The 16429-nt window shown below is 40.0% G+C and overlaps 1 protein-coding gene across 1 annotated transcript; it reads left to right on the top strand.

The window, feature by feature from the left end:
• The first annotated feature begins 563 nt into the window (after window positions 1–563).
• LOC133018544 (uncharacterized) lies at window positions 564–16151 on the top strand. Its single transcript, XM_061084942.1, has 12 exons — window positions 564–627; window positions 3843–3943; window positions 4192–4219; window positions 5889–6024; window positions 8532–8602; window positions 8692–9030; window positions 9306–9377; window positions 9971–10309; window positions 10585–10656; window positions 12981–13028; window positions 13123–13161; window positions 13532–16151. Exons 1-11 carry the CDS (start codon window positions 564–566, stop codon window positions 13158–13160), a joined length of 1308 nt encoding a protein of 435 aa, XP_060940925.1. The 3' UTR covers window position 13161; window positions 13532–16151.
• Window positions 16152–16429: the final 278 nt, after the last annotated feature.

Here is a 16429-nt window from a genome sequence, read left to right as displayed (position 1 = left end):
GAGGTGAGCAGGGAAAAAGGGGGAGGATGGGAGAGATGGGTGGAAAAGAGGAGAGATAGTGGGGAGGAGGGGTAGACCAGGAACAGCATCAGACTTAAACTCTTACTAGTTATAATGAAAACAATAAAAGTGTAAATATGTTCTTGATAGCAGCAACAATTATTAATAATAATAATACTTGTTATCCTGCAAGTCTGGAGTCAGAGATACCTGCAAAGAGAGAGAGAGAGCGAGACCATGGGAAGGAAAGAAAAACACATAGTGAGATGTAATAAAATAAATAAATGACTGTGGGGTGGCAGAGAGACAGAAAGAAGGGGAGAAGTGCTCAGTGCATGATGGGAGTGGCCCCAACAGTCTAGGCCTATAGCAGCATGACCAAGGGATGGTTCAGGAGGACTCACCTCATCCAGCACTAACTTTAGGTTTTATCAAAAAGGAGCATTTTAATTAGAACCTTAAATGAAGAGATGGTTTCTTCCTCCAGAACCCAGAGTGGGATGTGGTTCCACAGGAGAGGAGCCTGGTAGCTGAAGGCTCCACCTCCCGTCCGAAAAAACAAGATGGCTTCCAGTGTTTTCGATGAGCCAGAGGACCCCTATCTTAATCGCAGGAACAACCCACCAGGTACATTCTGCCTCATCTGCAAAAATATGTGTCTCAGCTGTGCATATCCAACGTATATGGACAGATGGTGTGACATGAATGGCATTAAATCAATGATAACATGTGACAGGGTTTTGTCTTAATGCTCTATGCATTCCCAGGCTTCTCAAAACCGCAGACAGCTGATTCCACAAATAAAATGCATACAAGTACAATTTTCTTTCTGCAGCGGTTACTGGTCAGCATCACAGAACAGGTTGAGGTGCCCTAATGATTCATTGTTTCTCTTTCAGTCATAGGAAATGCAAACATTGGTGTTTCTCTACTAATCAGTATTCTTCTCACCATGCGGGAATCTGAAATATTCATGGGTGGCCTCATGTCCTTGTTAGGTCACAGAGTTAATTATGGAATTAAAAGAGTATATTCTAAGATCAGCACCTGTGATACATGCATCACAATTCAATTAAACACCAGAATCAAAAAAGTAGATTAATTTTTTTAATGTAGAAACATGCATAGCAAAATGAAATATAATAGAAGATATAATGTTTGTCATGAATTAAATTGGTAAACTTTATCTAGAGCAGTGGTTCCCAGTATCTTGAAGCATTGTTTACCACACATACAGACAAACAAAGACAAACCCCCTTTAAGCTGAAAACATCTATTTTAAGAGATGTACTTGTCTTGTACTTATTTTCGAGCCTGCAGTGATTTTCCTAGTTCTCAGGTGTAGGTGAAGCCAGATAGCTTTTATATACAATGAAACATTAATACAATAAAATCAATGGTTATTTTGGCACGGTAGTACACCATCCCATCTAAAATAGATAATGTTACTTATCAAATATGGGTGAATTTTATTAGAATATACTATCTTTGGCCTGTAGAGGGCCGCCACTTGTTTTTTGACAGTGGAATCACAATATGAAACAGGCCAGCTCTAAGTGAACTCAGCTCCAGTGATCTTCCGAGATGATCTTCAGGAAACAAATTTAATTTAACAATTATGCAAGACTTTTTGAACTTCATACTACAACTTATCATTTGCCAAAAAAGCAGTTAGCCGCTTATCACACTGGCTTTCTATTGTAAACACATTGGATTTCATGGTCTGCACTGAGCACTTGATGTTGTCTGATTATTTGGAGAACTAATACGACAAGCTAAAACCAGCAAATGCCTCCAAGTGCTTATTAAATGTTGATCCAGTGGTTATTTGTGTTCACGGACCACAGAACATAATAATGGTGGGCATTAGAAAACAAATGCAGCTTTTAAGTGTGTGTCATGTGGAGAACTCTCAAAATCCACAGACTTTATTGTAACGGAAATCTCCACAGCAGGTGTCAAAGTTGAGGATGTATTGGCAATGGAACCGCCAAAATAAGCTGATTTTAAAAATGTCTAGTTTACCTTTCTCTCCAAAGATGAAAGCGGGTCTTATCAGTCACAAACACAGGCTGAGGGTTTGGCAAAGCTTTAATATGTTTTCTTATCACATTTCCTTCCTCCTCTTTTTACTTCCCACATTCAAAAAAAGACATTGTTTTGTACGTTGGTTTAATTCAGTACAGCCTCATCTCCCAGTTCCTCCTTTTACTTCTCTCACTGGTTGATTTCAATGAGCTTTGTCCTGACAGTATTATTGATCCTTGATCAAAGTTTCGTTAGACTGGCATTTGTCCCTGAAAGGCATAAAGTTTTTCTAATCAGTTTTCTCATGATTACTGAGTGTTTTTCTCTGATCTGACCACAGCTTCTCAGCTCAGCTTCACAGAGAGACTCAGTGAATGGCTGTGTTGTCCTCTGTCATGCACAGTTTATACTCAGACCATTGCACTGGCATGGTAGTGACCGAGAGGCTGGGCCATCTTTTAAATGATGGTATAATTAGCTGATAGTTTATTTATTTTATATATTAATAGGTATTATCTTAAACTAATACATTGGGTAAATAATCTTGTTGGACTTCTTTGACAAAATGTGACTTAAATGCTTCACACAAATGTAGCAGGCTAACTCAATCACTTCCAGACATGATTCCAAAGAGCCTACTACTAACTATTTCAAATTCGATAAAATGTCATTGAACAAGTGTGGTCCAACTCATGTCCAATGTGGTCCAATGCAGTGACAATGAGCCTGTGGCAAAAGGGATTGAAAACGAAATCAAAACAGAGTTATATAAGAAGGACATTCAGTGTGAAAGTGAAGCTTCCAGCATCTGGGCTCACAAGAAGACAATAGGATACCGGTTATGTGTTGGAGTGACGACACACTTAGGTCATGTTTATTTGTGTCCTCATCTCAGGCAGTAATGTCCACAGGCTGCAACTTTCCCCTTTTTTCCCCCTGAAGGATCTGAATGGCCTCTCGTCGTCCTTTGCAAACATCATGAAACACAAGATTTGGCGTTTAAGTGTGAAATGTCCCACGTCTGAACTGTTCGATGGATACTGAACCGTTTCCCGCCTTAGCTGGGGTGGTATTTTTCAAGTGTAATGTACATAGGACTCATAGTTTTTTACATATTACTAATACCCAAAATACTCACTGTGACTGTGACTGAATGCCAAAAGATTTTAAAATGGGGCAAAAGAAGAAAGTGGGAAATGGTTTGCCTTTATCTCACTGCATTTCATCCAGCGACCTGACTTTACTGATGCATTCATTTGGAGTAATAAATAATCTTGAATATAACCGATGCAAATTCTCCATACTATCTAGAGTTAGTTGTTAAATGACTTATGGCCGATTTACTCTTTTCGAGAGTGACATTTACTTACTTCCATTTTATTTTTAAGAACTTTTATAAACTTTGACATTCTGTTAACTTTGTAATAGTTTTAAAGCAGAATGCATAGCTACATACTCTATTTAAAAGTTGGTAAAAAATTCATTTGTATATCGTCTCCTAGAGTTTTACGCTTTCAAAGTTTTAGATGTTTCATACTGAAATCACTATTATGTGTGACTCATTTCAATGTGAAGATGCTTGTTCTAGTTCAGGTTTCCTTGAATACATTTCCAATTTTTGTGTGTGCATTTTCTCTTAATTCGCCTAATACAAAATTACATACAACTCAGATTTTTAGTAGTGTCATTATTAAATTTGGAAATGCAAGCTATACAATCATTATCTGACAGACTGTACATCACCATGTTATTTGTCTCTTTGAAAAAATCTGAAGCCGCATCTATCTGAACCATTCTGTCTCCTTGTTCTTCAGGAGGAATGCCCAATGGGGTGCTGTGTGGGGAGCCGTCAGCCCCCCTGAAGAGAGGAGGGAACAACGGAACCAACAGCTCAGCAGACGCCCCCCCCACCACAGTAAGATCAGGCTCCAGATCATGAGTTGTAGACCGATATTAAGCAGAAGCTGAGGGAAGCATAAAGGGAAGCAACTGAAAGTTAAATGAAGTGATACATCTTCTCTGATTCCTAATACTCCTCACAAAGGTTATAACTACTGATACTTCTTCATTCAGTACGTGTATTTCTTTTTCATGTAGACTTGTGACAATACAGCATATCCTATGAAAGCTGTTGAAACACTTTCTTTTCTCCTTGTCTTTTAGGAAGCAGAAATGTCTGTGCGTGATCATGGTAAGCACCTGTTGATTCTGCTGTGTCTGCCTTCAGTCTACCTGCTGACAGTTTTCTTTTAACTTAATGTGTCCAACACCTGCAGAGGGCATGATGGAGTATCAAGGCCATATTAAGAGATTTCAAGATTAAAGTCTTACTTGGGAAGAAAGTCGTACGAGAATAAAGTTGTAATTTAATGAGAAAAAAATCATAATATTATGTGAATAAAGAAACAAAAAACAGTCTTTATCAAGTAAGCCGTTCACTACAATTCCCAATCTGGTTGTTTCTTGAGAGGCTGGGACATAACTTTGAATTGTAAGCAGATTTCAGTTGATCATTTCCTCATCCGCAAATTAGTCAACTTCCTCCGGGTCTGTGCGGTTCCTTCTTCAGCACAGACACAGTTTCTTTCACAATCTTTTCAATGTCCTGATTCATATTGAGATGATGAGCCAAAGTATTCTTGATTCAGTACTTTGCAGAAGGAATATAAAGAAATAGAAATAAACTAAAATATATAGAAACATAAATAAATGTGATTAAACCAGTAGTTTATACAGTGTAAAGAAGAATATGTATAGTAAATGGATATAGCCATTACGGTTTATATTGCATAGAAATATTTTACAAATGAGTATACTACAGTGAATATTGCAGTCGGGACGTGTTAAGTGACAGTCCATAGTGGGGGGGCATGTAGTTTGTAGTTAGCTAGTTGACTTGGAGCAGAGCTGGAAAATGAAAGACTTTCCGATCACCAACGGGGTTTTCCGTGAAGGAAATCATCTGAACCAACCAAATCTGACTCGGCCTCCTCCCATTTAATTCTACTGTGGAAACTTCCAGTGATCACGTTTGTCTCGGGTCAGATTTATCATTATGAGCGCTTGATTATATATTATGAATCTTATTCTATGATCCCAGAACACTCATCGCACATAAAGATAGATTATCTGATTAAGGAGTTCAGTCTTTCTTCAGAGCAGCGCATTCATCAGCTGCTCGCTCGCTCTTTTCCTCTCTCTCTCTTACACACACACGCACACATTCACACACACTCACAAACAAGCTGTTTGACATGTGTAAACTCAGTCTGGCTTATAACAACAGACTTCATAAACTTAGGGGAGCAGTTGCACTGGGTTGGTCTTCTTTCTGTCTCCATATTGTACAGACATTGTAATTTACATTCACAGGAGGCAGGAGGGTGGTGCCTGGGGGAGGGACATGTGTCAGATTTGATACGTTCTTTTTTACATATTTTTTTAGTATTATTTGTATTCTCAAAAGCACAAGGAATGCAATAATACAATGTACATGTTTACATTTTTCAATTTTCTCGAACTTAAGCTGAAGTATTAAACGTCAAACCTAAATGTTAACTGTTACATCTAAATCTAATAGTTTTTTCTAAAAGTTAAATCTAGATCTTAATAGTTAAATTTAAAGATTACATATAAATCTTAATAGTTAAATATAAACCTTAAAACTAAATGGAAATCAAGTATCTAAATGTTAAATCAAAATTCAAACATTAAATCTAAATGTTGAACGTGTTAAATCTTAAATGTTAAATATAAACGTTGAATCTAAATGTTAAATGTTGAATCTATTTGTCAAATATTAACTCTACAGTGTTAGAAGCATGACCCTTATTGTGACCTGACTTTTGGTGATGTAATAGCAACTCTTCCTCCTACTCACAATAAAAGTGAAAGTAACCAGGCAGGAACGCGGATCCCTGACACCGCAGCACAGTTCGGTCAGTACGCGTCTGGTACAGCAGCAGAAGTGATCCTGTCTGTGGAGGAGCGCATACTGTGAGTTTGTCTTCATATTATTATTGTATTGATGTGTGATATATTTACAGTCATGTCTTCCATGGGTTATTATCCTAACCATAACCCATAGACCACTTGTCGGGACACACGCTGCATGTTCAGTGTAGTGAACGGAGAGGGGGGGCATTTGCTTCTCTTCAGTGAATGCTTGTATGTCATGTAAACACTGAAATCTTTGTTGTGGGTTTATGTGACGTTTAATGACTAGCTGTAGTTGACCTCAGCAAATCCACACACTTCAGACCTAAAGGGAATCTTGCAGTGATGTGGTTGAAGTTATTAACAGACAATAAAACAAAATATAATATAAGTTCATCATATATATATATATATATATATATATATATATATAGTGCTTATTGTGCAAGCACATTGGTCGTATCTGGTTAAAATAAAGTAAAATCAAATGAATTATCTCTGACTCCTTACATCCAGTTTAAAAAATTACCCTAGAAAAACTAAATATTTGAAGGAAAATTAAAAGCGACAGTGATTTAAGTTAGGGCTGAGCAAAAAGCATTACTATTGTTTTACTAAGTGTTTGTCCTTCTCTATAAAGAAGAAACCCCAACCTTCACTCAGGAGCAAAGATCCGTCTTTAAACTTGAAAGAAATATTAATGTGAGAATTTATTTATGTGATGAATATCTAAATCAATTTACATACAAGTCTTAACAATGAAGCACATCTTTTCTGCATTGCTTATTATATAAAATAGAAGTTTTCAAATCGTCGCACATTGGCAAACATTAAGAGCCTTTCACTTTCTGGTCAGTACAAACGATGACTAACATAGATTTAACTTTCTCAATGATCAAGGAAGTAAGTGTTTTCATAAGGTGGCTGCCACAAAGTATAAACAGGTCACGTTTGAGTTGAACATGCAGATGAATGAGGCAGTTTGGGCTTCTGAAATAATAACTAGTTGGTTTTGCTGATACTGCAGCAGAACCCTTTCCATTCTATACACAGCATATTGCCCAGCAATGTATTCATTATTGTTAATAATTGAAGAGCAAGTGCAAGTCTGACATTTGTTTACTCAGTGTTAATGTTTGATGTCAATGTCACTTGGAATGAAGCGGGAGGACGTGTAGGCAGGAGTTGAACTGATGGATGCAGGGAGTGAAGAGGCTGGAATTAGGACTCGGTCCATTTACTGGAGCCTATAAGCTGATTTCAGACATGAACATGGTGTTTGAGGTATTGTAGTAGGAAGCACTAACACGTTCGATACTGCCAGCGGCACAACAGTATTGCTCAGACTTTAGTGCCAACTGCCAGCTCTCTCCCACAGCACAGCTCATTTGTCCTGCAGATGCTAAGATCCAAAAACGATTGTGAGAGAGAGATTCAAAGAACATTCCAAGTCTAATAGGATCCAGAAATGGAGTGAACACACAGCACAGCCCGCACCAACTTGGACATGACCTTAAAAAGAGAAGAGAGTAGTACAAATGGCATCCCCTTGGACCATTCATGTATTCAATCTTGGCACGATACAGGAAGCGCAGATGTGTCGCCTCTGCGTCTAAGAAATCCGGTGTGTTAGAGCAACAACAAGCATCAGACTGTAGAACCGGTGTTTGGAATTTGGGAATTTCCAATCTTAACAATAAACACTTCTCACTTTGGAAACTTTTGTCATCTCTTTGTGTTGATGCAACTGGGACCAGTTCAGCAGGTAAATCAAAGTGCAGTGGTGTAAAGATTGTAGCTGATGATAAGTCACTAGTTAATGAGGGACATGTTTCGGCACATCTCATCCTGCAGCGTGTGGATTCCTGCTGTAAAACTATTCTGCAGGAATTCCCCCAGCGCAAAGCACAGTACAGTACACATATAAGTAAATTGACTTACCATGAAACTTATTGGATGGATGTGGGCAGGATCAGGGAAGAATAATTAAATTTCGATACAGATCTGGATCCAGGAATTATAGTCAGTTTCTTTAATATTGTGAGATGAGACGTTTCTTTGATAATTTCTCAGAGAATTATCTGTGACTCTTGTTGAATTGAAGATTGGTCGGGCCATTGACAGGTTCTGAGCAAGTTCACCTCCTCTGCAGCAGGTTAGAGATGCAACATTAGTTACCATGGCGAAGTAACCCGCTAAGAACTGAACCACCATTAAACCTGAAGTTATCTCGCTAACCACAAATCCTGCTTTGTATTAGTTTGTAGCAAATTGAAGCTGATAAGATGAGCGGATCTCCAGATATGTGAGACACACACAGACAGGCAGAGATTTCTGGAAGTATTAGGTAGATGAGTCAGAGACAGAAGTAATAAGATCTAATATTTATCATTATTTATTGAGTAAAATCATGTGCAATATTATTGGTAAGACTTTGTGGAGATGCTGCCCAGAAAAAAACACAACATGTGCGCTTTGATTCACACAAACAGATCGCTGTGTTTCTGAACGTGTGTATATGAGTTTCACATTTGAATACAAATTGTTTATTTTAACTGTCATTGCAGGGAACTGAACATGGCCCTCATTGTTATCCTCTTCTTTATTTCCACTGCGACATCTGTTGGTGCTTCGAGCTGTAAGTGTTACCATTATCTGTGCATTTCAAATGTGAAATGCTACTTGGTGCTGATGTAATCTGACATCTCGCCCCTTTTTCTTCTTCAGTTTTTGCAACCCTGGATTGCAATGCTGAAAGCTATGGAAAGCATGGCCAGCAGTCACTGCTGCAGTGTGTCGTCAAACCCATAGAAGAGGCAGCGGACATGGAAATCGAAATGGTCTATTGGAAGAAAGAGGGTGTGGAGAAGCCCTTACTGATTTTTTACGAAGGAAAGACAACATTGCAGACAGACTACATGTTTGCTGAGCCGTCCTGGAACAGTAAGAACATGAACGTGTCCCTGCTCATCACCAACACTATGGTGGAACACGCTGGAGTTTACATATGCCGGGTGGGAACAAACTACGGCGATTTTGAAGTGACCATCAACCTCAGAGTCACAGGTGAGACAGAAGCATCAAACTCATTTCAAAGCTTAACCCTGTGTAAAGTAGTTTTTCTCTGAACATCAATTTGTCACATAGACAATTGACTTGTTGAAGGATTTAATTGAGGTCTTGATAGTTTGATTGTTTGGAGGTTGAGGGACTTTCCTGGTATTTGCTTTCACTAAGTATCAGTTGGCTCTCCTGTGTATTTTCTTATTTTCACTTTCATTGTGGCAAATAATAAATGCTGTTGTAACCCAGATTGTCTACTGTATTTTTGTTCTTTGCAGCCAAATACAGTGAACCAACCGTAAGCTCTGTCCTGGGGAAGATTACCCAAAACACAAATGGCCACCAAAAAGGTGAGATTCACTTGATCCTGGACCAAAGGCTCTGAGATGGAGGCGGAGAAAGGCCTGATTGGTCTGTTTCTCCTCTCCAGCAAGCTGACTCTGCTGCGAGGATCCTAGCAGCACACGCCACACGCCATTTAGAACCGTTTAGCACAGCACACGGAAGTCATTTCAGCCATCGTAGCACCTAAGGTCGTGCTTTAACTGAAGATTGCAGCGACACGGATGTTATTACTATTGCATAAGCATAGCATTGTTTAAGATTTAACAACTGACAGGAACTTGAAACCCAAGCCACCTCTAACACATGTTTGTGTGAGTGGGACGTCATAGACTCCCACATAGGCTCAGTTTCCCAACAGAAACCAAAAAGGAGCTGATAGACCAGGAAACTGACACAGATAAACATTGAAGCACAAAAAGGAAAGTAGAAGTGTTGCAGGTTTAAGTGCCCTGCCGAACCATGTTCTTTCTCCTCCTAGCTGCAATCTGTTTATTTTATCCATAACTGCAGCCAACTCATATTGTGCTTTTCAATGTGAAATGTGAACTGTTACTTGGTGCTGATGTAATTTGACATCTCGCCCATCTTTCTTCTTCAGTGTTTGGAACCGTGGATTGCAATGCTGAAAGCTTTGGCAAGCATGGCCAGCAGTCACTGCTGCAGTGTGTCGTCAAACCCATAGAAGAGGCAGTGGACATGGAAATCGAAATGGTCTTTTGGAAGAAAGAGGGGGTGGAGAAGCCCTTACTGATTTTTTACGGAGGAAAAACAACATTGCAGACAGACTACATGTTTGCTGAGCCGTCCTGGAACAGTAAGAACATGAACGTGTCCCTGCTCATCACCAACACTATGGTGGCACACGCTGGAGTTTACGTATGCACGGTGGTAACAAACAACGGCGATTATAAAATGACCACCAACCTCACAGTCACAGGTGAGACAGAAGCATCAAACTCATTTCAAAGCTTAACCCTGTGTAAAGTAGTTTTTCTCTGAACATCAATTTGTCACGTAGACAATTGACTTGTTGAAGGATTTAATTGAGGTCTTGATAGTTTGATTGTTTGGAGGTTGAGGGACTTTCCTGGTATTTCCTTTCACTAAGTATCAGTTGTCTCTCCTGTGTGTTTTCTTATTTTCACTTTCACTGTGACAATTAATCACTGCTGTTGTAACCCAGATCGTCTACTGTGTTTTTGTTCTTTGCAGCCAAATACAGTGAACCAACTGTAAGCTCCGTCCTGGGGAAGATTACCCAAAACACAGATGGCCACCAAAAAGGTGAGATTCACTGGATCCTGGACCACAGGCTCTGAGATGGAGGCCGGAGAAAGGCCTGATTGGTCTGTTTCTCCTCATTTCAGCCATAGTAGCACCTATGGTGGTGCTTTAACTGAAGATTGCAGCGACACGGATGTTATTACTATTGCATAAGCATAGCATTGTTTAAGATTGAACAACTGACAGGAACTTGAAACCCAAGCCACCTCTAACTAGGGATGAGCGAGTACAGCATTATCTGTATCTGTATCTGTTAACCATATGAATTATCCGTATCCGTACTCGGAGTGGGCGGGGCCTAACCCGGAAGTGGGTGTGATTTAACCCGGAAGTGGGCTGGTTCAACATAACTTTCTTTATTGACTTTGAATTTTTTTTATGATTTTTTTATTTTTATTTTTTTTTAATTTATTTCCACACCAGGTGTGTGTGTGTGTGTGTGTGAGTGAGATGCGAGGGACGTTCACTGTCCCCCGGAGAAATGAACACTCTGTGTTTTTAGTATAGAAAGACGTGAATTATATTCGTTCACAAGTCATACAGACTGGTTTTGTAATTTTCACTTTACATTAACACTTAAAGTTTAGTGCAGTGTAATTGTTTGCTGTGATAATTAAATGCCAGTGTGATAATAGATGACAATTTCAAACCATACAAACTGTCATGTTGTACTGTATTTAATAGAGGTTTACTTTACTGTAAAGTAAGTGTAAATGTAAAGTGAAAATAACAAAACCAGTCATTATGACTTGTGAACAAATATAATTCACGTCTTTCTATACTAAAAACACAGAGTGTTCATTTCTCCGGGAGACAGTGAACGTCCCTCGTATCTCCAGCGCTCCTCTACTGAGCCATTGCAGGTCTCGTGAAAATTTTTCCAAAGACTCGTACCCAAAGACCCAGTCGGGAAATGAACGAATCATTTCTGCTTCCTTGACTGAGCCTATGGAACAGTCCCGATGCGCAGTGAACCTGAGTGACTGAGAGACAGAGAGCTGTTCTGTGAGTGAGTGAGCAGAGCCGTGTGTGACGGGAGGAGCGCTGTGACGCTGTGTGAGGATTTTCATTCAGTCCGAGCACAGATAATGACTCCGATTACTGGTATTATACTCGTAATCGGCAAAAGTGCTTTATCCGTACCGGATACTCGTTTCAGCCGAGTATCCGGCTCATCTCTACCTCTAACACATGTTTGTGTGAGTGGGACGTCATAGACTCACACATAGGCTCAGTTTCCCAACAGAAACCAAAAAGGAGCTGATAGACCAGGAAACTGACACAGATAAACATTGAAGCACAAAAAGGAAAGTAGAAGTGTCGCAGGTTTAAGTGCCCTGCCGAACCATGTTCTTTCTCCTCCTAGCTGCAATCTGTTTATTTTATCCATAACTGCAGCCAACTCATATTGTGCTGTTTTTCAAACGCTCTTCACAGAACAGACACGCTGCAACATGTCTCTAAATCTCATCATCATCAAAAAAAATGCAACACACAAATAAACGACACTCCTTGATTAGGCAAGTCTTAATGTTGTTTATTGTTTAATTGGATTGCTGATGGTGCTCCTTTATCTACGGCCCCGTAAGAGTGAGTACCTTCAAGAGCACGCTTTGAAGTTTTTATTCCAATCTTTTTGGGTAATGACCTAACACATGAAAGTGTGAATTCAAATCTACAGTTTTTGCTGGTTTAAGGTGTTTCTGCCACACAACAACAGGCTTAAAACTCAAATTACCCCTAAACATGTAAATAATTAAACATCACAGAAATAAGAATCACATCTATTGTCACTTCCATGCACTCGGCACACATGAAACCGAGATACGATTCTCTACAGATACACACACAACCCAAAGAAGGAGAGAAAGAAATAATGGGGAGTCTGAACTTGAAGTGTCGTCGTACTGAACTCTTATTCTAATAGACTTGAAGCTCAAAGGCCACTGGGCTGTTCAGCTGGAATCTGCTTGACGGAAAACAATCACTCTCTTGACATTTTCCTATTTGGTCTGTCGGGAGCTTCATTTACGCACTCAGTCGCAGTGCAGAGCCACCAGCGACCCAACCAGTCCACCAAGCCAACAACAGTGAGTGGCGGGATAAAAGGAAAGCCTGTCATTATAGAGAGAGTATGGACAGGTTGAACAGCTCTCTCTTATTATACTGCTCATCACACTGGTAGGTTGTACCTCGAAAAGGTTGAGAACCCCTGTCTTAAATAAAAGTTTGCTGGGGGTTGTAGAAACCTGGACTCAGTTACTTATCAGACATATTTGAGTGACCAGACATTATAATAATCTGTAACATTTTATCTTTTCCAGATGGCCCTTTGACAAACAATGCAAGTGAGGAGGCGGAGGAGGAGAAGGGTACGTCTGTATTTTGATCCAGCTTTGTTTCCTAACTGTTTTCACATGCATTCCTTGAGCTCGAATTCACGCTTTGACTTTCAATCTTTTATAGTTCTTCGTAATAAAGACGACGATGGCAGCCCGGTGTGAGGTAATTGCAGCTCTTCCAGTAAACAATAAATGAATTTGTTTCACCCGGGGGGCGGAGCCAGAGAGCTGGGCCAGGGGGAGGCACAGGCCCTAGCTGAGATGTTATTGGCCCCAGAAGTGCCAAGTGTCTGGTTACTTACAAATAGTAAACATGTGAATTTGTTAAGAATGTTTCATTTTCTAAGCTTTTCTGAAGAACTAAATTGAATTGAACAATTTTCAGTATATAATCAATGATGTTGGCCTCTCTGTGAAAACGATGGGCCTTTAAGCCCCCCGGTTTTAGCTGCATTGTATTCTATGTGTATTTGCAGTAAAAAAGATTGTAGCAAATATCTAAAATCTCCCTCTCTGTCTCTCTCTGTCTACAGGAGACACTTCATGTCACATGGATGTACTAACTTAAGGCTCCTTTATGCTTCTCCGTCTTTTCTAATAAGGACAGATAAGACCGCTCTATCCGCCGTGGAACGCCCTCTCTGAGAGCCTCGGAGAGCTTTTCGTGCACCTCTGGTTTTTCTAACTATCCGTGTTTATTTTGGAGACCCCACTGACAGCCCTTGGCTGTGATTGGTCCGCGAACTACATCATTTCCGTACGACATCATTTCCCTACGACGTCATTTCCGGATTTCACATTTCCGGACCTCAAACTTCCTGCTTCACAATAAATACAAACACAACTACGATTCTACGATTAATGTAACGTGTGTGTTAAGCCAGCAGAGTTGTCTGGCTGACGGTGGCTCGTTAGAGCACTGACGGCATGTATGCACGGTCACATACGGTTATAACGAGCTTTCAAAACGGCGCTAGCGGGCTAGGCTAGCGGGCTAGCAACCTTGCTAACTGCGGTGGTAACAGTGCAAAAACCCGCTGTCACGACTTTAATTCCACTGCTATCATGACACTGTTTCTACAATACCGTCAGGTTAGAAGCAAACACTGGGTAGTAGTTAGTGTCGGGAGTCCCTGCTGACTGTGTGTGGAAGCCCGGGGGGAAGCTAGCTAGCTCCGTGTAGCTTAAAGCTACATGAAGCCTCAAGCAGATTCAAGCTTTGGAATCAGCAACACAGTTGGGAAACAAGACCGAGGAACCGCTGCGCTAAGAAACGATAACATCAGCATTTTGACCCGCTGGGTGTCACTTTATTTATTTCTGTTAGTTGCCATGGTTCAGTGTGTGGGAGGCCAGCCGACAGAGGTAAATAAACACACGTGGACTTCTTCTTCCCAGAAATGGGGTAGGCTTCTCTGAGCTCGTCTTCCGTTGCGCCACCTATGAGTTTGGCGGGGAATTGTTTTTAGACGGATAGTCGTCGGAAAGGCATAAATCAAAAAGACTCTCTGGTCTTCTTGCGTCCCTCTCCGAGAAACGGATACGTAGAAGCATAATGGAGCCTTTACTGTCAACCTCTAAATCATCACTTCCTTGTGTGCTCTACTTCACAATATAACCAGGGATAACTTGTATTGTATTACTCTGATTCATCAAAGGACATGTACCACCTTTATTTACCCACTGTAATATCCTTAAGTTGACACTTTTAAAATCAAGTCTGATTACAGGAGTGCAAATGGAAAATAGAGATCAGGGAGTTGTGTTCAGACTGTGATAACCACATCAGGAACTAGAGCAATATAATAATGCAAGGGCGTTGGACATCTGAGTCAGTGCTGGTCATTGGCTGGAAAAAGATTGTATAGATCCCTCTTTGTTTAGGCTGAGCAGAAGCTGTGGCAATATGTAGATGGAATTTTTTTCTTTTCACTTTCTCACCCTCTTTATCAGTGTTCTATTGATAGAGGCACAGTGTGTGTGTATTTGTGCGCACGTGTGCACATGTGTATCTATAGGTGATGGGCAATTTTGGTTCAATACTGTCATTGTGAGGACATTTTGGCTGGTCCTCCCAAATTCAATGGGCTGTTTGAGGGTTAAGATTTGGTCTTAGGGTTAGGGTTGGAATGAGTGTGGAAAGTTTCAGGACAATGTCATGTCTGAGTTCATGTCTGAAAGCAGCTCATGCCTCAATGCTCTTCTCGGCTGTTGCTCTCTGTAATAGCCCCCCCCCCCACACGCTCCTTCTGATAATATCAAACCAAAGCTTCAGCAATCATTATTATGCACGAGGCGGGACAGACCCAAAATTGCAGTTGTTGGTTTTTTGTAGCGTATTTTACGAGACGCCCCTACATGAAGAATCACAAGAGATTATTATTCTTAAATGACATGATTTAAGATTAAGATTATAAAACACATGTAGCATATAACTGTATATAGAAATGTATAGAAAGTCTTGAGGTCTTTGGTCTGTCTGATTTTAATCGAATGTTACTGAGAAAATCCAACCCTTGCAAATTTCATATCCTCATTCTAGCCACTGAGAAAGTACCGGTTGTACTTCCCAGAGTGTCACATGATCTCACTGTTCGGCCAGAGCTGGATAGTAAATGCTGTGTTTGTTTGATGTACAGTGCTCGTTCAACATTTGGCAGTAATTGGCAACTTAGCTTCACCCTCTGAGACAAGTCTTCAGTTTCATTATTATCTCTATCTGACGGCAGATCAAGTCGTCCATATCTTATGGATTTTGTGAATCATTTTGGCAGCAGGTCACAAGGAAGCTGTATGTAGTTGTGGACTAAAACCACCTGTTAATTTTTCTTGATGCTTTGGGTCAATCATTAACTTTTAGGGGAGGAAAAACAGGATCTGTATGAACTTTGAATATCTCCTCTACTTTTATGTTCTGGCAATTTGAAAACTATAACATGAGCCTGCGAGAACTGTTTTGCATATACAGTAATGTTTTTTTTATTTTTTTTAATGATTTTTGATAAAATTGCTGAGTCCTGCTCTGTGGATGCAGATTGCGTGTGAGGTTAAAATGAAAGCTGTGATAGGACTGTGTACTTCTTGTTGGGATTAACATGAACTATAGGAGCTGTGATCTGTTAATGTGACTTAAATAAACCACAAACAAAAAGATGTGAGGGTGATGTTTTTATTATTTCTGCTGCAGGATCATTTAGATTAGATTTCAGTAAGTTAAATTCAGGTAAACAAACGGGAAACATGAAGTCTGGCTGAGATTGCTGTACCCACATGTAAAAACTGTTGGTTAAGGATCACTGCTCGTCCCTCAGTTTGTGGCATCCTGTTTTTCATCTTTTCTTCTTCCTGATGAGCTGGTTTGATAGATGAACAGATCTTTTTGTTCCTCATTCTGCTGTTGGACAGATTACTATCATCCTTGTTCCTCTTTT

The sequence above is a fragment of the Limanda limanda genome, chromosome 2 (assembly GCF_963576545.1).
Source record: "Limanda limanda chromosome 2, fLimLim1.1, whole genome shotgun sequence".
Taxonomy (NCBI): Eukaryota; Metazoa; Chordata; class Actinopteri; order Pleuronectiformes; family Pleuronectidae; genus Limanda; species Limanda limanda.
The sequence above is the reverse complement of the archived record's forward strand: the minus strand, read 5'-3'. Positions and strand labels throughout refer to the sequence as shown.

Excerpts from the sequence above, each read along its gene's own strand:
- LOC133018544 (XM_061084942.1), top strand. The coding sequence starts at position 564 with ATGGCTTCCAGTGTTTTCGATGAGCCAGAGGACCCCTATCTTAATCGC. Across the intron at positions 628-3,842 it reads TCGCAGGAACAACCCACCAG|GAGGAATGCCCAATGGGGTG; the intron begins GTACATTCTGCC and ends CTTGTTCTTCAG. Across the intron at positions 10,310-10,584 it reads CACCAACCTCACAGTCACAG|CCAAATACAGTGAACCAACT; the intron begins GTGAGACAGAAG and ends TGTTCTTTGCAG.